Source organism: Astatotilapia calliptera, chromosome 11 (assembly GCF_900246225.1).
Source record: "Astatotilapia calliptera chromosome 11, fAstCal1.2, whole genome shotgun sequence".
Lineage (NCBI taxonomy): Eukaryota > Metazoa > Chordata > Actinopteri > Cichliformes > Cichlidae > Astatotilapia > Astatotilapia calliptera.
In genome coordinates this window covers 140,555-161,624 of record NC_039312.1, presented here as the reverse complement: position 1 = coordinate 161,624, position 21,070 = coordinate 140,555, and the positions used below count along the sequence as shown (strand labels likewise).

Genomic DNA, 21,070 nt, shown 5'->3' with positions numbered 1-21,070 from the left:
GTTGACCACTAACTGTGAAAACTAACAGAAGCCACTTTCTCTGCTAGACTCGGGAGCATCTGTCCAAAGCGCAGCGTGGCCTTGTGGGAGATGGAGTATCAGAAGTAATGACAAAGCTGAGGGAAATATCCAGTGATGGAACCAGCTATAGTGGTGATTTGCTGGCCATTGTAGATGTGCTGAAGAACATGACAGAGATCTTCAGGAGGACATATTACAGCCCCAGCAATGAGGACACGAGGGTGAGCTGGTACACGGTTTTACCACTGTGCTGCAGCGTGTAATACAGTGTGAAAGTGTCTTCTTCCCTTACAGGTAATCTCTTAAGATCCAAAAGGTCACTGGCAACCCATGTAGGGTTAGAGCTAGGATTTTTGTCTTGTTGTCTAACTCTTTTGTGCCTCCTTCTCTAACACCAACCTGTCACGGCTCCTCCCTGAGCCTGGCTCTGCTGGAGGTTTCTTCCTGTTAAATGGGAGTTTTTCCTTCCCATTGTCGCCAAAGTGCTTGCTCATAAAGGGTCATATGACTTTTGTGTTTTTCTCTCTATGTATTGTAAGGGTCTACCTTACAATATAAAGCGCCTTGAGATGACTGTTGTTGTGATTTGGCGCTGTATAAATAAAATCGAATTGAATTGAATATTCCTTTTATAGAGTTTTTGCCCTTTTAGAATACCCAAATAAAAATGTATTAAACAGAAAAAAAAACCTACAATGGCTACATATAATGCGAAACACTGGTTGGAAACTGTGGATTGAGCAGGTTGGTAATTACAAACAACCTCTTGGCTGGAGGATAGCCATGTCCCTGCAAAATGACTTGGGCAACTAAGGCAACCTTGTTTTTATGCAGGAGTATAAACAGAATAGAACCAGCAGAGTTAAGTCCACTAATCCAAAGAGACGTGGTTGCTTTCAGACTTGCATGCAGACTGACTGCAATACACTGGCAATCTGTCTATCTTTCTAAGTTAGACAGCAGTTATTTGCACACCATTTGAGTTACACCATGATGTTTTTTGGACACAGGTTACCTCCCACCCTGTGCAATCTCCCTGCGATTAAAATTTGTTGCCCAGTGGTTGATTGTGTTGATGATGGCTGCAACTACTTGAAATGAATGCAAAAAATAAAAAATAAATCTGAGCAATCACCGGCTAACGAGTCATAATACAAAAAATCCAGTCCTAACCTAGACCCTAGACAGGTCGCTGGTGGCCTGGTAGAGGTGAAAGACACAGGATGACAAATTTATACATGTTGATATTCAGTTGATGCCTTCTGCTCTCCAGCTGGGAAAGGCTGTGTTCCTATACCCACCTAACAATGTAAATTGACTGTTTCTTATATAGAACCTATGTTTTATACTACAAATGTATTGAATAAGAGGAATAAAAAAGATGGATGAATGGATATTCTATTTCAACGTGCAATCTAGGCTACAAAGTTCAGTTCAGTTCATTTTTATTTCAAACATATACATTCACCAATATTTCATAAAATCATTCCATGCAGTTGTTTGAAAAGGAGTAGGCAGAAGTATATACTTATTTAGCCCTACCCCCTCAGGTTTACATCCTCATCATCTAAATTTGAACAACAAAAACGTATACAATGCCTTCAACTTTGAACATAACATTACAAAAAATATTTTCTCATATTCAACTAAAACTATATTTAGATTTGCTAATTTACAGAAGAAAATAAAAATCACTTTGACTGCTGTCTTGGGTTAATTGCATTTTCTTCATTCTTACTTATTTAAAATTTCTTTTTTGAGTTTTATTTTAAACTGGTTAATATCACTACTGACCTTTTATTTCTTCTTTTAACTCATTCCAGAATTTAGCTCCTGCTATTGAAATAGACATCCTTTTCAATGTTGTTCTTACTCTTTGTTTTTTTTAATTCTGCTTCCCTCTAAAATTATACCTCCCTTCTCTTTCTAAGATTTCGATTGGGAGCATCCCTTTCCTTGCCTTATATATTATTTGCACTGTTTTAAACTTCACCAGATCCTGGAATTTTATAGTTTGTGTCTTAATAAAAAGCACACGTTAGTAAAAGTATATTGTAAAATATGCAGTTAAATTTTTTTGCTGTATTTACTTCTTACTGATGAAGTTGCAAATCCTATTTTGTCCTTTGTGAGATTTTAAAGATCCTCTAGTCTCTCCTTGTCTGAATAGCAACAAACTTATAATTTCTGGCTAAAAACTGTCCAAATATTTGTCCCTCAGATTCTGCTACATAACCAAGTTGGCAGCCACTAAGAAGGGTCTAGAAGGATTTCAAAAAACTGAATGCAAATCATTTTTTTCCTTTCCAGAACTTTGTGCAATCAGTCAGCAATCTGTTGATGGAAGAAAACAAGGAGAGATGGGAGGAAGCACAACTGGTTAGTATCAGCCTCTCTTTCTAAAATAGGACCTGTCCTTGTCTGTAATTGCAGCTCCTTTTGAACTTTGTGAGCAATAATAACTTCAACAATCAAGGAGAAATCCTGATGGCAGCAGAGATGACAAAGACACAGGTGGACAAACAGCCCACCTGTGTCTTTACAGACAGAGGAGAAGTGAAAGGGGAATGCGAGAATTGCTGAAAGACAGAAATAACTACAGATAATGACGCAAACACCCACTCATCCATCTGCTGCACTTATTCACTCTGTGCCTCCAACAAGCTGTCCAGCATCCGCCTGTTCTCAGGAATTTCAGCATGCAGACAGAGAAATAATGCTAAATAAAACAAGCTGCTCTACTCCAACTGCTTCAGATATCTTAAAATGGAAATGGCACACTCTGTGTTCCCCCAGCATGGTCTGAATACACGAAGGAGAGCGAGCATTAGCATTTCAACCACTTTACTATCGTTATTATCTTCAACATTGGGGAGTAGTGAATCACATCTGATTAAACTAAAAAAGATGCATTTTGCATTTTCATGCTGATAGTTCATTCATATTTGCACTTTTTAAAATAATTTTTGTGCCATTTAATACTACAAGCAATATGAGGTTCAGATTCTTTCATAATATTGAAGCCCCTCTTTGATCTAGGCTGTGGCGAAGGCACTCGCAAACGTTCAGAGACCTTTTGAGTTTGAACTGCTTTTGGCCTCTGACTAGCTTTACAGTAGCACAGCCATTTCTGTCAGCGGTGATTAACTCCAACCGTGGCAGCCCTGCTTAGAAATGTAAGGTTTCCTAACTTATTTTGCCATTTAAAAAAAATGTGATTTGATGTAATAGCAGATGTTGCATCACTGCAATGTATTTAATCAAAAAGTCAAGCTTTTAGCCTTGAGGCCTTTATCACAGCCATTTATTTCTCATCACCTGCATTCAGTAGAACCGTGTGCCGTCTTTTTCTTCAGTATTGAAAATAAGAACAAAGCTGCAGTGTATTTCCTGTCATCAAAAAGAAAAAATGGTGATGTACAAATTGTAAATGTTCATGTTGGTTATAGTAGTGTGGGCTATAAGACATTGTGACACTGAACTGAAACAGGACGCTATGGCAATACTTGTCTCAAATTCCAGATTTCCTATAAAAGGCCTTTTGTGTGTCAAGTGCTCGAACAGCATTTCAGAACATTTGCCTCAAATCCATAATCCTTTTTCTTTTATTCTGCTCTCATGTGTCTCTGTTTTCTCAGCTGGGGCCAAACATCAAAGAGCTTTTCCGTCTGGTGGAGGACTTTGTGGATGTCATTGGCCTGAGGATGAAAGACATTCAAGACATGTGTGAAGTCTCCGATAACCTAGGTCAGTCTTATCTCCATCTAGAAGATCTCCACACCTCTCCCTTTTTATCAAAGAAATTCTCCTATCACACCTATATTCTCTGAAGATAAATCTTCATAAATGCAATAGCAACCACTAAAAGTGAGGACACAGGATGGCAGCCTGATGGTTAAAGACATTTCCTTTGGGTTCAGTCTAAAAAAAAGCTCCATCAACCAATGGCTATATGCCCTGTCAGATTTTAGCCCATATCAGTTTTTGATAGAGGCCAATAAGTAACAGGAAACTGCAGAGATAAAAGACATATTTCAGAAAATAAAGAACATTACTATGCTTTTTTTCTTTTTTGAAAAAAATGTCAATAATTTTTGATGCATTTGATTTTTCTGGCTCCTGACTGACAAGAACAAGGAGAACCTTTTTCCTCTGATAAAAGACAAGACACGGTATTATTTCTGCAGCCTATCCCTGGAATACACCTTCAAGCAAAAAGTCAAGCAGACGTGCTCAAATCTATACCACAATCTTCTCTGATAAGACAATAGTGCTAACCAGCCTGCAATGAATTTATTTTAACTAGTCTTTGTTAAGGAACATACACTATACTGCATGTACAGTAGAGTACAAAGAAGGCAGCACACATTCAAGCTGACCTGGACATTTGCATTGTCACATTCAGTTCCTCCTGGTAATGTCTGCAAAAGTTCAGCTCTACAGTGCATGTGTGAAAACAGCTATAGATAGAACTAACAGAAAATGAAGTAGTACATTAGGAATAAATTGGTAGCTATAGCTGGTATCCCCAGTGGTAAAGCTTTTTAAATGTCAAATATTAATTCAATTCACAAGCTATTTTATTTAATTGGATAGCTATGTACCTCCAGTTTTCAGTGATTTAAAATTGCACTTTTGTAAAACTGGGCTTATTACTTTCACTCGGGGGTGAAGGTTGGTGTTGGAAACAAAACACGTGAGACAGAGATGTCCTAGCCTTGCATCTTATGAAGCTTTAGTCCATCCATTTGTTCTCTTTCACTTATTCAATTCACAGTTTGCTGGAGCCTATCCCGCTACCATAGGCTGAAAGGTGGGGCACACCCTGGACAGGTTGCCAGTTTGTCACAAGGCCAACACAGAGACTTGACAACCGCTCACACCTACAGTGTCAATTTAGAATCACCAATAGAGCAAATGGTACAAGCGCACGCAGGCTTTCACAAGAAAACAGTCACACAGCGATAAAAAGAAACACAAAAAATGGCAAGAAGCGGTTGTATTATTAACCGCAATAGCCGGTCGCATGACAGCCACGGGAAGCCAGCTGTTTTTTTTTTTTTTATCAAATTCTGTCGTGGAAGAGAAATTGTTCGAGCCATGTTTCCAAAGTAACAAAGAGGCGACGGATGGCCTGGATTGCAGCCATTCGAAGACCAAATAACGTCCCAGAACACTCCAGCTCACACGTTAGTCTGCTCCAAGCATTTCCACAAAGGTAAGTCTTCTCTTGTAGTTATTACGTAATTTATCATAACACAATTGGCGCCGGTGTGTGTGGCTTGCCGTCTGTCTCTGTCAATTTGTTTTTGTTTGTTTTGTTTTTTACAATTTGTGCCACCCAAATCAACTCGCGACTGGTATATGAACGCTAAAAACTTTTGGATCTTTAATATTTTCTGACAAATCAGCAAGGACAAACAACAGGGTATCCCCTATCCCTGGCTGATGTTCCTGATGTTCCTTCTTACCTGCTACGCGGAGCACTTCCTCCTGCTCCAACGCATCGTCGCAGACGCCGCGGTAAACGTGCCGGTCGGCTAGTGAAGCTTAAAGCTTGCCTTACTTTTTCTCTAGCAGCTGCTCCAGTGGATTATAGTCTATTCCATCGCATCCCAAGGCATCTCCTGGATCATGTTGCTCCTTGTCTGGTTCCTGTCGTACGCTCGAGTGGACGTGAGCCTGCTCGCCGGTGTTTTTCACGTCTTGGGCGTTGTGGAATAAACTTTGTGAATTTGCGCCCATTAAGTTGGGCTTCACAGACAACTTCCGCCCAGACTCCAGCTCCAACGAGGATGGGTTTTAATAAATGCCGGGTCCATAGCAAGTAAAACATTTGTCTTAAATGATTTATTTTCTTCAAATGGATTGGATCTCCTTTTTGTGACTGAGACATGGATGAAAATGGGTGAGTCTAGCTTCATTTCTGAAATATTGCCCTCCGACTGCTCATTTTTAAATGCTCCAAGGATATCAGGTAGAGGAGGAGGAATATTGACAGTTTTTAAAAATAACTTTAATTGCAAACAACTCCATGTACCGGTTCCCCCTCCAGTTTTGAACTTTTGATAATTGAACTGGGACATTTCAACCGGTTGGGTGTGCAGTAATCTACCAACCACTGAAGTTTAACAAAGACTTTTTGAATGACTTTTCATGTTTCTTGGCTGACATTGTGCCTAAATATGATCGGATTTTAATAGTTGGTGATTTTAATATTCATGTCTGTTGCTCTGATGGACTGCTTGCTCAGGAGTTTTTAAATCTTATTCAATCTTTTAACTTTGTGCAGTTTGTACAAGGCCCTACACACCAGCAGGGGCACACTCTTGACCTGGTGTTATCGTGCGGTTTATCTGTTTTTAATTTGGAAATTGGGGATTCCGTGTTTTCTGATCACAAACCTGTTTTATTTGACATTTCTCTTGTGCATGAGTTTAAAGCTCGTGCTCCACCCAGGTGCTGTCGAATATTTAATTCTTCCACTGTTGCTCTCTTCTACGGAAGCGTAGAGCTGCCACCCAGGCAAAAGGAAAATAGAAGTATATCACGTTATAATGTGAAAAGTTTATTGTTCTAACAATATACTTTTCACGTTTGAACAACATAACATCACGTTATTACAATATACATAATTATCACGTTCGTACAATATAATTATCATATTGTACGAACGTAATCATATATTGTACAAATGTAAAAAAAAGGTACCATTAGAATAACATTTTTTATTGTAAGAATGTAAAACGCGTTGCGTTCGGGAACCCAAATCCATGGTAGATGTGGAGAGCTCACGCTCTTCAGAACTGGCACTTAACTTTCAATGCCCTGCTTTCAACATAGACACAAACACTGATAGCCCACTTCTGAGATTTCTTCGGAATCGTGGTGTACCTGAGGACTGTCTCTTATGAATGCTACAAGAACGCGTAAGTGCTCTCTCAAGGGGGAAATTTGTAAAACTCGCTTTTTACGAAGTTACAGCATCTAAAAATGTGACATATTGCTAAGTTAGCAACCACAGCGCTTTTCGCTTCTCTCGCTTTGACTGCGTGAGGACGTAACGGTAGGCTGCATTGGTGTGGCTCTATATGGAATCGAGAATGTAAAACAAATTAACCCACTGTATAACCCTGGGTCGTTGTTATGACCACGGTTATTAATTGTTACTAATTAACCCTATGCAGATTCCAGGTTTCTTAAATATATCACTATATTATGTGATGCACAATGTTTCCTTGTTTATATAAAACAAATGAATTAAACTGTGCTTATATTGATATTTGGCTTCAATTTAAAAAAACAATGAGTTAAACCCTTTGTGCACTGTGCAACTGAAAGATACGTGAATACTAATTTACTTTTTCAAAAGTGGGCATTGTATATACTGTAATATTTCTATTAATGACATGTTAGAGAATCTGATTAATGTTGCTGGCATAAAGAGAGGAAAAGAATAAATGCTAAATATCGATGGCTGCCACTAAAATAATAATAGACAATTATCAAAACACATGTGAAATTTACATACATTTCTTTAGTGAGGTACCTCATGTGGTGTGGCAGCAGGTATACCTTGTACTTCTGTATACTAATAAATATCTCTGTTATTACAGATTGATCCCACAGTGATTGATTTCATGGAAGACAAGACCCTGTCTGGTTACATCCCAACATATGGTGATCGGATAGCTGCCAGACAGTTCTGCTTGGAAAACAGTGGTGCAAGTACTAAGGAATCAAGAAAAAACTCATTGCTTGAAAAATTGAAGGAAAAGATGGGAATCAATGAAAATGAGAAGAAACCTGATCATGAGGAGGCATTTGTTTCTAAGAGAAAAAGAACATATGCAAAAAACAACAAATGGGCTGAGAAAAAGACTCGAAAAATTGAGTTAGGGTGGATCCATGAAGGTAAGCAAGTGAGAAAGTGCAGAGGAGGAGGAACAAGGACCTTTGATGTGCCCAAAGACTCCAAAAAAGCTGACATATTACAGTATGCTAAAGATCTTTTCTTTCCAAGTGGAAAAAGCAATTTTGGAAGATGGGAGGTGTTCAGTCATGACCAGTGTTGGGTAAGTTACTTTAAAATAGTAACTTAGTTACATTACTAGTTACTTCTCTCAAAAGTAACTCAGTTACTTCAAGTTACTCGTTACTTTCAAAGTAACTAGTTACTAGGGAAAGTAACTTTGGTTTTACTCAGAATTCTCTTGTTAATGTGTTTCTTCCATAACTTTGCCAGTCTTCTAGCTTGCTTACTTGCCACAAGTGCACTGTGCCACCTACCAATAGATAGGAAAAGATAATGTGTATATTTCCACGAGAGAAATCCCACGCCTGGACCGTCATTGACTGCTGCCATGATTCTAGCCTACGTCACAGCGTCATGTGCGCCTTTTACATCCAACACAAAAACTGCAGTCGTGGTGCTTTGATTGTACTCAGAACTCGGAAATTCTGCCTTCTGAATAGGAAGATGTAGGTAACACCAGACTGCAGATGAGCTGCATACAGGGCTGGACTGGGAAAAAAAAAATCGTCCCGGGCATTTTGACTAGAGACCGCCCACCATTATAGGAAAAATCATAAAGCCTTTGAATGAAAACAAACGCTGTTGTGACAGTGATGTACACTGTTTTGATGGTATATATGCATCAATCTATCAATCGTTTGTTGTAAGACTCAGATAATTATTTTTTAAAAGCTAGACATTTTAAATGAGAATAAGAAAGAAAAGTATTTCTTTGTGCCCACCTCTCCCTGTTAATGCCCTACATGCCCCCCTGGCAACACTTTGCTAGACCCGCCCCTGCACAGTTACCAGCTGTCAGCTACCTAAAAAAGGATCCTGGGGTTATTTGTCTCTCAGAAACAGTTCATAACTTCCCTTCAACTCATTCATGTCAGCTAAAAGGTAAACCTGTTTCTCCATCACAGCTCTGATGATCCAGTAAGGACATCTCCTGGTTTCATCTTCATGTTTCCCTCTCACCAGATATACAAACCGACATCATGACCAGCAGCTTTTTTGCAGCTGTGGCTCCAGCAAACATCAGCTGATACTAGAAATTAATATTAAATAAATTCTAACAACAGCTGATCAAGCTTAAAAGTGCTGCTGTTGTTTAGCGCGACATCCGCTGGTTCCTCTTAAGGCGCAAAGTGGGCGATAAACAAACAAGAGAGCCGATCAGCTGATCATTGATCAGGTTTCATGATTGAAGTAGAAACGGGAGAGGGAGGGGTGAGAATGAAAGAAGAAGAGGCAGCTGTGCAGCAAAGACACAGAATAACTCCAGCTTTGTGTCTTTTTCATTGTAGCTGAATTACGGGACAAACTGTTCCCTTTCACCTCAATAAGAAACGCGTAATATTTTCTCTGAATACCAGACGGGACGGTTGGCAACTCTAATAACTTATGAACAAAATAAAGTTCAACTTCATTAACTTCATAGCACCACCCAGCTGTATAGAAACTCCGTCATGCTAGCTAGCACGCAGTACAGAAAAAGTCAGAATAACGAAAATAAACTCCACCTAAACTTGGTTTATGTCTGACCCAGATAGACTGCAGGTCATAACTTCTTACCTGAAGTTCAGTTCACCTGATACTTGGACCAGCGGCCGCCTCGGGTCTCTTTTCCTTCTGCGTCCCTTTTCCTTCATCCACCTGCTGGCCTCCACCACTTGCTAATGTTACTGAATCTGTGGAAGCTCCGTGATAGCCACCACACGAAGTAACGAGTAACGAGCCTATCTAAATCCCAGTAACGACTAACGCGTTCCTGATTTTGGCATAATAACTAGTTACCGTGCTCGTTACCACAATAATAACGTAGTTACTGTAACGCGTTACTTAATAACGCGTTAGTCCCAACACTGGTCATGACATATTAGACTATCAGGAAGAGGCTGTATTTGGTGGAGATGTCAGAGTTGGAGAACTCTACTCAGCACTTAAAATGGGAATGTTGAGATTTTACTTGTGCACAAGAAGATTTTCCAATGATGAAGATGATGAAGAAGTTTATGATAGAGGGAAAACACATGTAAACAATGTTACACAACTGACTGACTCACATCAAGGAGATGAAGAAGCTTCTCACACTGTTGTGGTCTCATCATCAGAATCTAGGAATGCTGATGAAGATGTATTATTAGACACATCTGAGGTAATGATTGGACCCTCCCTTGGAGAGCCTCTGTCTTGTCAACTTGATGACACTGTAATAGATGAACCATTCCTGCAGTTTGAGGAAGATGATCTGGTCATCACATCCATTACACTTCCTCCAACAAACACAGCAGTCAGTAGTCCAGATACATCTATAAGCAATGAAGCAATAAGCTCTGCAGGATCATATGATTGTCTGCGTTACCATCAAACTTCACAGGGTTACTATTCTGGAGGAGATGATCAGCCAGTTCAAAGATCCAGCACTCCTCATACAACCTCTAAAATACACCTACATTGATGAAAAAGGAGCTGATGCAGACGGTGTATCAAGAGATGTGTATGCTGCATTTTGGTCAGAGTTTGTGGACAACACAGCTGAAGGAGAGGAGTTCAGAGTGCCATCACTGTTTCCTAAATGGCAGGAAGAAGAGTGGAAATCCATGGGTAGAATTTTACTGAAGGGATTTCAAGACCATGGATATTTCCCTTGTCGCCTTGCTCCTGTTTTCACAGTGGCACTCATCTTCGGTGAGAATCAAGTATCAGATGATCTGCTGTTTGAAAGTCTTCTCTTTTACCTAAGTCAATCAGATAGAGATCAGATAAAAAGGGCACTAAAAGAAGATCTTTCAGATGAAGACAGGGATGAAGTGCTGGATCTCATGGATCGCCTGGATGTATCAGTGCTTCCAACCAAAGAGAACTTAAAAGGCCTTCTGAAAGTCGCACACAAACAATTAATCCAAAAACCAGCATATGCCGCAGAGAAAATGTCCTTAGTTGCAAGCCACTTCCTAAAAGCTTTTCAAAGCCCACAAGATGTCCTACTAATGTATGAAGATAAAAAGCCAACAACGAGAAAGCTTTTGAAGTTGCTTACTGTCTCTCCCACCACTCAAGCAGAGAAGCAGAGCTTCAGATTTCTGCACCAGTACATCAGAGGACTTGAAGATACAGGGCTCAGAAGGATGTTCAGGTTTCTTACTGGGTCAGATGTCATCTGTGTTGACAAGGTTGAGGTACTGTTCACGCCTGTGGATGGACTGGCACGACGACCTGTGGCACACACAGGCGGGCCTCTTCTGGAACTACCATGGACATACACGTCCTACCCAGAACTACGAAATGAACTGGACAATGTTTTGGCTGCTAAAAGCTCTTATGAGTTCAGCATAGCTTGATTAAAGTCCATCATGTTTAAACCAAAGAATAAAAGGTTTGCACTAACAATGACTGGCTATGAAGCTATAAAGTTTGTTAAACCCACAAACAGGAAACACATCATTGTATAAAAAAAGAAAGAGCTTAAATTTCAGGGAAGTGTTTTATTAGTAACCCCCCCCCCCCAAAAAAAAACAAACAAAAAAAACCCCAAACATTCTTTTTTTCATATTTGAATTTATTTTCAAAAATTGTGGATAACATCAATTTGTTTCCACCATGAAATATGTAGATTTCAGTTTAAATTTTCATACTTAACATTTAAACTAGTAAAACTTTTAACTAATTATGTTTAATAAGTTCATATGGTTAGCAGCAAGAGGTGAACTATGCTTATTATTAGTTCTTATCATGTGTCAAGGTCGTTTCCACAGGTCTGTGGTACAGTTTTGTTGGATACAAGATGTCTGCTAGAGGGGATGTTTTGTTTAGTAATAATTCAAAAGATTTAATATTAATTATTTTCAAGTATCTTTTTTTTACCTTTCCACCAGTCATTTGTTTAGAACATATTTTAAGGGAATAACTTTGGAAGGCAATGTGTTTGATGCAATAGTTGACTGGAATAAAAGACACAGAAAATTGGCACACAAGTTAAGTTTTGTAGTGTTTATCAAGAGTCTGTGTTTTCTTTTCCTTGAACACAAATAAAAGGGAGGCTAACATCTAACAGTGTTTGTTAATTATTAAATAATGCAGAATTTTTATTTACAAGAAACTGTTTGTGGGTGAATAACAGTTGCACAATGTTTCAGTAAAATTGAAAACAATATTTCATGAATATATGGGATCAGCAAAAAATGTTTTTTCGACAGTCCTAAAACAGAAATCAGATATAATAGAAATTCAGTTAAAAAAATAATTGGACATGCCAAAAGGTTGAGGTTTTTCAATGCACATCTTTACTGATTTACTTTTTAAAACATTTTGCGTATTCAAGCATTTACTTCAATGTTCTCATTTCAATTAATAAACAGGTGTCAGATGTTTTCTTTAGATGGGAAGAAAACACCAGTTTTTTGCATAAATCTCTCAGTCAAAATATTAAAAAAAGAAAAGCAATACTAATACAAGGACCTGCTTTAATTTTGCTTCTTCACTGGAGTACACAGATTTGGTTAAATATATTTAGACAGGCTTGCTTGCTACTATCTTGAACCGACAATCCAAACAAAATAATGATTGTCTTTTCTGATCCTGTCCTCCAAAGAGATGAGGGATGGTGTACATGAAAATCGGACGTCCACTTGGAACAACAGCATTTCTGCTTCTGCGTATTATGTGGGTGTTCCACATATGTGCAACTTGCTGCAGCTCTTCCTATTAAATATTAAGAATTTTAAAAAATTTCATATCAGTAAAAGAACACATTTCTCTTGGCTCAACATGTTACCCAAAAGCACCACACAGTGACAGTCAGAAAAACAGAGTTTATCAAAAATACTCAACAACAAGAATAACAGTGGTAAACACGTGATACTGTGGAAGTAATTATTAAAAGTGAATTGTTTTAGACAGTGTGATTTTATGTTTCTGGCCAGTGAAATATGCATTTTTTTCATATCCTGAACCCAGTGATAATAGGGATGGTGCATGATGGGTGTTAAAGCAAACTTTTTATTCTCTCTCCGTGTCTCTCTTTCTCTCTAACACACACACACACTAATAATAATGGATTGGATTTATATAGCACTTTTCAAGGCACCCAAAGCGCTTTACAATACCACTATTCATTCACTCTCACATTCACACACTGGTGGAGGCAAGCTACAGTTGTAGCCACAGCTGCCCTGGGGCAGACTGACAGAAGCGAGGCTGCCATATCATGCCATCGGCCCCTCTGGCCAACACCAGTAGGCGGTAGGGTAAAGTGTCTTGCCCAAGGACACAACGACCAGGACAGAGAGCCTGGGAATCGAACCGGCAACCTTCCAGTTACAGATGCGCTTCCCAACCCCCAGCGCCACAGTCGCCCCGCAATGACTCATTAAAAGAATATAAACATGGTTACATACCTCGATGACGTTCAGGCACGTAAACAATATGAGCTGCTTGTCCAAAAAACATCCAGAAAAGCAGTCATGGTATTTTAGTTCCTGGAGACGATTTATACAGTGCTGAGCATGATGTTGTCTCAGAAAGGCCCACCAGCCTTCAATACGCTGATTGTGATTGCTGGATCCAGTAATAAAACAGTTTCTGACGTTCGGATCCATAGTCCATCGCAAGAATTGTTGCATCTCCGCCATTATGACATTTTCTGTTCCCAGATCAGAGCGAATCCTAGCAGGTGTTCCCATCCTCTTTTCAACTTCTGCTATGAAATATCCAGCAATGACTTTGGGATCATTGTTTGTTGAACAGGCATGAAGCCAAATCATAACTCTCGAAAAGCCATCAATAGCTCCATTTATACAGATTCCAAAAGGCTTCAGTTTGTCATAGGAGTCAACATGCCACATGGTCGGTGGTTCGATCCCAGGCTGCCTCCTGGCTGTGTGCCAAATATCCTTGGGCAAGATACTAACCCCGTGTTTGCCTACTGGTGGTGGTCAGAGGGCCCGGTGGCGCCAGTGTCCGGCAGCCTCGCCTCTGTCAGTGCGCCCCAGGGCAGCTGTGGCTACAATGTAGCTTGCCATCGCCAGTGTGTGAATGTGTGTGTGAATGGGTGAATGACTGAATGTAGTGTGAAGCGCTTTGGGGTCCTTAGGGACTAGAAAAGCGTTTACCATTTTATATGAAATTTGGTCCAGGATTTACATACGTGCATCACATTAGGATCACACTCCCCAAGCGTACTCTTAGCCCCGGGTCTAGGTACCCCTGCCCCAGGAGGGGGAAACTGCACCCAGACCCAGGTGGTGTTACCATTTTCCTTGGGGTGGGGAGAAAGAGACCGCCCCGACTCCGCAGCAGCAGGGAGGCCCCACATTCCAAACCCCAGTCGGATGGCCAACTCCTACTCTTAGCACCCCCGCTCCGGCAGGTCGCAGAGAGCGGGGGTGAGAGAAGACTCCAAACCTCCCTCCGCCCGCTCATATGTAGTGTTGATGCATGTGTGTTCTAAGGTGCCTTTTAAAACCCAGGAGGGCATGGAGCTACCTGCCAGAGAGCAGCAGGTAAGCACATAGCTCCTCCTGATAGCCCTCAATGTCTACATGTATTTAAAATTGAGAGGTGGGCAACAACGCCAGGGGTGAGGTGTACACCCTGATGGTCTTTTGTATTCCGTGTAGCGTGCCCACCCCCAAGATCCTATATGTATGTGTTATGAGAGTGTGAGTAATGTGAATGTCTAAGTTGTGAGATAAAATTGAGGCACAGGCAGCCAGAAGAGGACAGAGGGGGGGATGCCTCCCCTGCACCCTGGTGACACACCTTTACCCCAGGGCCCTGCATGTGTGGGTGATTGTGGTGGAGCGGGAAGAGGGAGGCAGCTGGAGATGGGGAGGGAAGGAAGGGAGGGGCAAGTGACCCCTCCCTGGGGCCAGCTCCCACGCTGACCCCAGTAGGCACCCCCATACTCTGCAACTCGCCAGGGAAAGGGGGCCCAGGCCCATCCGGACCGGGGCCCATCATAACAGTACCGCCCGGCCCCACCACAGAGAAAACTGCACCCACACCGTCATCCACTCATCTTCCAGACTACACAAGACAATAGACGCCCAGACTGAGATCTTTCTCCACCTCTCCTGTATCTCCCCCTCCTGCAGAGTGAGTTCCTGAAGAACTCACTCTGCAACCCCGGGTTGTGCCCTCCAAGGAAGATGCTCCTGGGGAACCCCCCGACGCCCTAAGCCTGTCCCTACCCCCACACCAATCACAACAGCGAAGGTGGGACCAAACTATGACCCCCCACCCCCACTAGGTGATGGAGCTAATCAAAGGAGCCCAGAGCAATTGATCTGATGTGGTGGCAGAGGCTGTATCAACACTAATCTAATAGATAATTTCTATATTTGTTAGAATTAAGATTATTTTTATTTTTCCAGTTCATGAGGACTGTTTTCTTGGCTATGCATAGGGCAGTGAAAACCATATGGGCTATATTCTTATCTGTAGTGACATTATCTAAGCTGCCCAACAAACACACTAAAGGGGAAGCTGGAATGTTACATTTCAGACACTTTGATAAGTCTTCACATATCTCGCACCAAAACTTCTGAACTGGTGGACAGAACCAAAGAGCGTGGATATAAATGTCCGGTGAATTGGTTTGGCAGTGTGAGCAGTTGTTGGTAGACGTAAAGCCCATCTTGAACATCCGATGACCTGTATAGTGCACTCTATGTAGTATTTTGTATTGAATTAATTGAAGACTGGGATTTCTAATTAGATGAAAGGTTTTTAAGCAAATCTGAGACCAGAAGTTTAGGTCTAAGTTAACTGATAAATCCGCTTCCCATTTTGCAATAGGAAGTGATATTGATTCATCTGTTTTAGAAAGCATTCTTTATCTTTTGGAAAGTAATTTGGGGGCTTTAAGAGTAAGAAATTGAACCACACTTGGTGGTGTTTGTAGTTCAACTTGACCCGGTTTAAATTTCATTTTTACTATGGATTTAATTTGTTGATATTCTAAAAATCTTTTCTTGTTGATCCCATATTGTGTAACTAGTCTGTCAAATGAAATAAATTCTGTTCCTTCTAATATATGTTCTAAATATTTGATTCCTTTACCACTCCAATCTGAAAAGTTTATCATATTATTGTTTTGTAATATGTCAGGGTTGTTCCAGATAGGTGTACGTTTGCATGGGATTAATGAAGACTCAATTTTAGAAACACCCACCATGCTGTCAGAGAAGAGCTGATGTTGATGCTTTTGAAGCATTCATGTCGTTGGATGTTTGAGCTGATAAATGATAGATCTGAAATCTCTATATTATTGCAAAGTGCTTGTTCTACATCTAGCCAAGGTTCATCTAAGAAGGTATGTTTTAGCCATCCTGAGATAAACTGAAGCCTGTTGGCTAAGAAGTAGTGCTGAAAGTTAGGTAGTACTAATCCTCCTTTATCCTTGGTCTTTTGTAGTGTTTTTAAGCTTATGAAAACACTACAAGCTTGGGAGAAACATTAATACCTAAATATTTTATATTTCCCCATTGCAGTGGTGTAGAAGAAGAATTATGGAAGGAGCAATTAATCAGAAGGAGTGTAGATTTTGACCAGTTAATATCTGATATTCTTGCAAAAGAGTTTATCAATTCAATCACCCCAGAGATATTGGTTTGTGAGTTTTGGAGAAAAAGTAACACATCATCCGCATAAAGGCTGATTTTGTGTTCCACGTTCTTGCATTTTATGCCCTTCATTACTGAATTCTGTCTAATTGCTGCTACTAGTGGTTCAATAAAAATTGCAAACAGTGAAGGGGGAAGTGGGCATCCCTGCCTGGTGCCCCTCAGGAGACAGAAGCTTGAGGATGTTTGGTCATTTGTTTTGACACAAGCTGTTGGGGAATTATATAATATTTTTAACCAGTTTATGAAAGAGGATCCAAAACCAAATTAGTGTAAAGTTGCAAATAGAAATTTCCAGTTAACTCTGTCAAATGCTTTTAATGCATCTAAAGAAAATATTGTAGTTTCAAGGTTTTTACTGTATGAGTAGTCTATCAAATTAAGTAATCTGCATGTATTTTTTGATGAGTGCCTACCTTTTATGAAACCAGTTTGGTCAGGATGAATTAAGAGGGGGGTTATTTTCTCTAGTCTCTTTGAGAGAGCTTTGCAGATTATTTTAAGGTCTACATTTATAAGGGATATTGGACGATAGCTTGAGGGATATACAGGGTTTTTGCCTGGTTTTAGCAGGAGATTAATGTTTGCAGAATTCATATTTGGTGGAAGTCAGCCCTTTTCTTTGATTTCCAACAACGTTCTGTAAAAAACTGGTGCTAGAATCGACCAGAATTCTTTGTAGAATTCTGCAGGAAAGCCGTCTGGACCTGGAGCCTTATTATTGGGTATACTTATCAGGGCTTCCTGGAGTTCACCTGGTGTCAGTGGTGAATCCAGTGCCATTGCTTGAGTGTCTAATAATTTTGGAAGAGTTATGTTGTCCAAAAACTGATCAATTTCATTTTTAGATGGGTTTATTTGTGGTGAATACAACGTTTTATAGAAATCCCTGAAAATGTTGTTTGTTTGTTTCGGGTCATATATTGTGTTCCCAGATGAATCTTGAACAGCACCTATAGTTGTTCTTTATTTATTTATTTTTAGCTGGTTTGCTAGAAATTGACCGGATTTATTACCATGTTCATAATTTTGAAAGCGTAGTCTTTGTACTAAGAATTTTGTTTGTTTTTTTTATCAATCATCTCATTTAATTCTAGTTTTGTTTTGCATATTTTGTTCAATGTTTCCTGATCTTGGTGGGACACGTAGGCTTCTTCTAGTGATGTAATGTTTTTTTCTAATTCCTTAATATTTTTGTTTTCTTCTTTCTTTTTATGTGATGAGAAAGAAATTATTTTACCTCTCATTACAGCTTTGCTTCCCATAGAACAGATGCTGAAGTTCCGGGAGTGTCATTATAGTCTAAATATGAAGTCCACTCTTTTTTAAAATATTTAATAAAGTCTTCATCTTTAAGTAGTGATGTATTTTACTTGGCGTAGTATTATTCTTGTGCATTAGTGTTAAAGATAAAGGAGCATGATCGCTAACAGCTATAGGGTGAATCTCAGTGTCTGAAATGCTACTCAGCAGTGAGCTGCTGACCAAAAAAATAATCCAGACGAGAGTAGGAGCGATGAACATGTGAGAAAAAAGTATATTCCTTACTGGTGGGGTGAAGGGAGCGCCATGCATCGCAAAGAGTCGCTCATATGGTGTTTGATTATATTTGTGGACTGCCAATTGCGGCGAGTTCCTGCTGTACTGAGCCTATCTATTTCTTCATTTAGTCCAAGGTTGAGGTTGCCTCCAAGAACAAGTGTGCCATCTAAGTGTTCAGAGAGTGCACTGAAAAAACCGTGAAAGAATGAGGGATCATCAACATTTGGACCATATACACTTACAATACATAGCTTTTTATCACATATAGATAGTTTAATGATTAAGAATCTGCCCTCTGGATCTATAACTGTATCGAGTACTGTGAAATTAATATTTTTATGTATTAAAATTGCTACTCCCCTTTGTCTAGAATTATAACAAGCTGAGAACACATTAGGAAACTCAGGTGTTTTAAGTTCATTTGAACCTCTAAGAGGTCTGTGGGTCTCTTGTAAAAGGACAACATCTGCCTGTTCTCTGGAGCCAGCTCCATTTATATTCCATGTAACAAACCTTAGTGCGCCCATAGATGTCTGTGTATAACTAGGGGTGTACGCTGTGTGTGTCGCTTAGACAGGTGGAGAGAATACATCACTTGTTGATAAATAAAGAGAAGGAGAGAGAGAAAAAATGTGTGGCGAGATGCTCCCTGAGTTTGACTATATGTGTGCATATTTACTAATATGAGTACGCTTGGCTTAAGTGTGTGTATCCTATAGGTCTGTGTGCGCTGTCTGACTGATGTAAATGCGCTGTCGTTGAGCGCATGATTTTGCATGATCGTGCTGTGCGTATGTGTCGAAATAAAGGATGTTGATTGTGGATGTGTGTGGAAGCAGGTGATCGAAGCAGTGAAAGAAAATAAAAAAAGGAAGAAACCAAGGACAAGGGTGAGCAGCATAAAAACAAGAGGGGGAAAAAGACGGGGAAAAAAACGAGAAGAAAAAAAACGGAAACAATCCAATTAAACCATTGACGGAGAGTGACGGTGTAAATTTTGCTATGATATTACACTTAAGATGCGATTTGAGTTAAACAGATGTTAATGCAAGTTAGTGTGAGTGGATAGGGAAAGGGTGTAGCGGATTCTTATCTGGTGTGAAGTTAATACAGCCACGGAGTGATGTCGGGATCACGGTGAAGCTGTCCGTCCACGTACAGCCAGTCCACAGCAATGACAGCGCGGGAGCCCTTCTGGATGAAGCCGCGTTGGATTGGGAAGAGGACCCTGCGTCATTCCAGGATCTCTTTGGGAAACTGGTCGTTCACGCTGAAGTCCGTTCCTTTTAATTCCCTGCCGTGGCTTTTCACCTGTTCCTTTTGTTTGAAGTGGCCGAATGTGGCCACAATAGGACGTGGTCTCCCGGCCGCTGCCCGCATGGGGCCGATGCGATGCACCCTATCAAAGGCGATGTTCTTCACCGTGTCCTCCGGCAGCTTCAGGTGGGTTTTGATGAAGCTTTTTACCATAGTCTCCGCGTCTTCTCCAGCGGCTTCTGGAATACCAGAAAATACGAGATTATCTCGCATGCCACGAGCTTGTAGATCAATAACTGTTTCTTTTATTTTTTTATTTTCTCTATTTAGCTGAGTAACATTGTCTGTGAGACATTTCACCGACTCCCTTAGCGTGGCATTTTCAGCAGCGAGCGTTTCCACCTGCTGCTGGCTGAACTCCAGGGATTCTCGCAAGGATTTAAATTCCCGGTGAAGAATCTCCACCAAGGACAGCCTTTCATCGAAACTGGACAATCGTTGGTCGATTGACTCCAATATGTCGACAATATCTTTGCTGGCTGGCGATGTTGTGCCGGGGGAATCTGCAGGGTGAAGTCTTTTTGACGACGGCGTGTCAGGTTTGGCCGGGGAAGCTGTACTCTGGACCTTCTTCATCATGAGATACTGGAAGCACTGATCAATGCAATCTTGGAGATCCTCTAAACTCTCCCCGTTGTTCTCCAGGGTGTTGGAGATGATTTAGACAAATGTTGTTAGTTATAAGACAATTGATAAGTGTATTTGGTAATACTGAAATGTAAACTACCATTCGCTTTAATCTCCGGCGTCTGATGTCAGTTACAACAGTCAGCTTGATGTCAGCTTACCTTGTCCGTCACTTTCATCACTTACCTCTGACTCCGTCACTTACCTCTGACTCTGACCCTCCTTTCAGTCTGGTTTTAAACATCTACATTCCACTGAAACAGCACTTTTACGTGTTTTTAACGATATCTTTTTAGCTACTGATTGTGAAAGTTCCGTGATCCTTGTGCTTTTAGATCTTACTGCAGCGTTTGACACTGTTGACCACAATATTCTTATCTCTCGTTTGAAACACCTGGTTGGCATTAAAGGTGCAGCACTGCATCTGCTTCACTCATATTTGAGTGAAAGAACGTTTAGTGTTAAAGTTGAAAATTTTGAGTCCACCTCAGCCCCCCTTCCTTGTGGGGTGCCCCAGGGATCAATCCTTGGCCCTCTTCTTCTTTTATTATACCTGCTCCCTTTGGGGTCTATTTTTAGAAAACACGAAATATCCTTTCACTGCTACGCAGACGACTGCCAAATTTATTTGCCTTTAGCACCAAATGGCCCAGGCTCCATCCAAATCCTTTTGAACTGCCTTGAAGATATCAAAGCTTGGATGGCTCTGAACTTTTGGAGTTTCAATGAGAGTAAAACGGAGGTGATTGTATTTAGACCTAAAAATATTTCATACAGCCTGCTCGTAAATTGTGGTTGGCTAGGGTCTTATATCAAGCAGCATGTGACAAACTTGGGAGTCATTATGGACGCAGATTTTAAATTGGACAAACATATTAGTTCAGCGTTGCAAAAAGGCTTTTTCCAACTGAGGCAAATA

General features: G+C 40.4%; 1 protein-coding gene across 10 annotated transcripts in view; it reads left to right on the top strand.

Annotated features, from left to right (window-relative positions):
• adgrb1a (adhesion G protein-coupled receptor B1a) overlaps window positions 1–21,070 on the top strand; it is a 208,475-nt gene that overhangs the window by 104,785 nt on the left and 82,620 nt on the right. For all 10 annotated transcript variants that reach the window (XM_026184581.1, XM_026184582.1, XM_026184584.1 and 7 more), the window contains 3 exons: window positions 48–242; window positions 2,332–2,400; window positions 3,660–3,768. In XM_026184581.1, coding sequence (XP_026040366.1) covers window positions 48–242; window positions 2,332–2,400; window positions 3,660–3,768 — 373 coding nt within the window. The remainder of the gene's footprint in view (window positions 1–47; window positions 243–2,331; window positions 2,401–3,659; window positions 3,769–21,070) is intronic.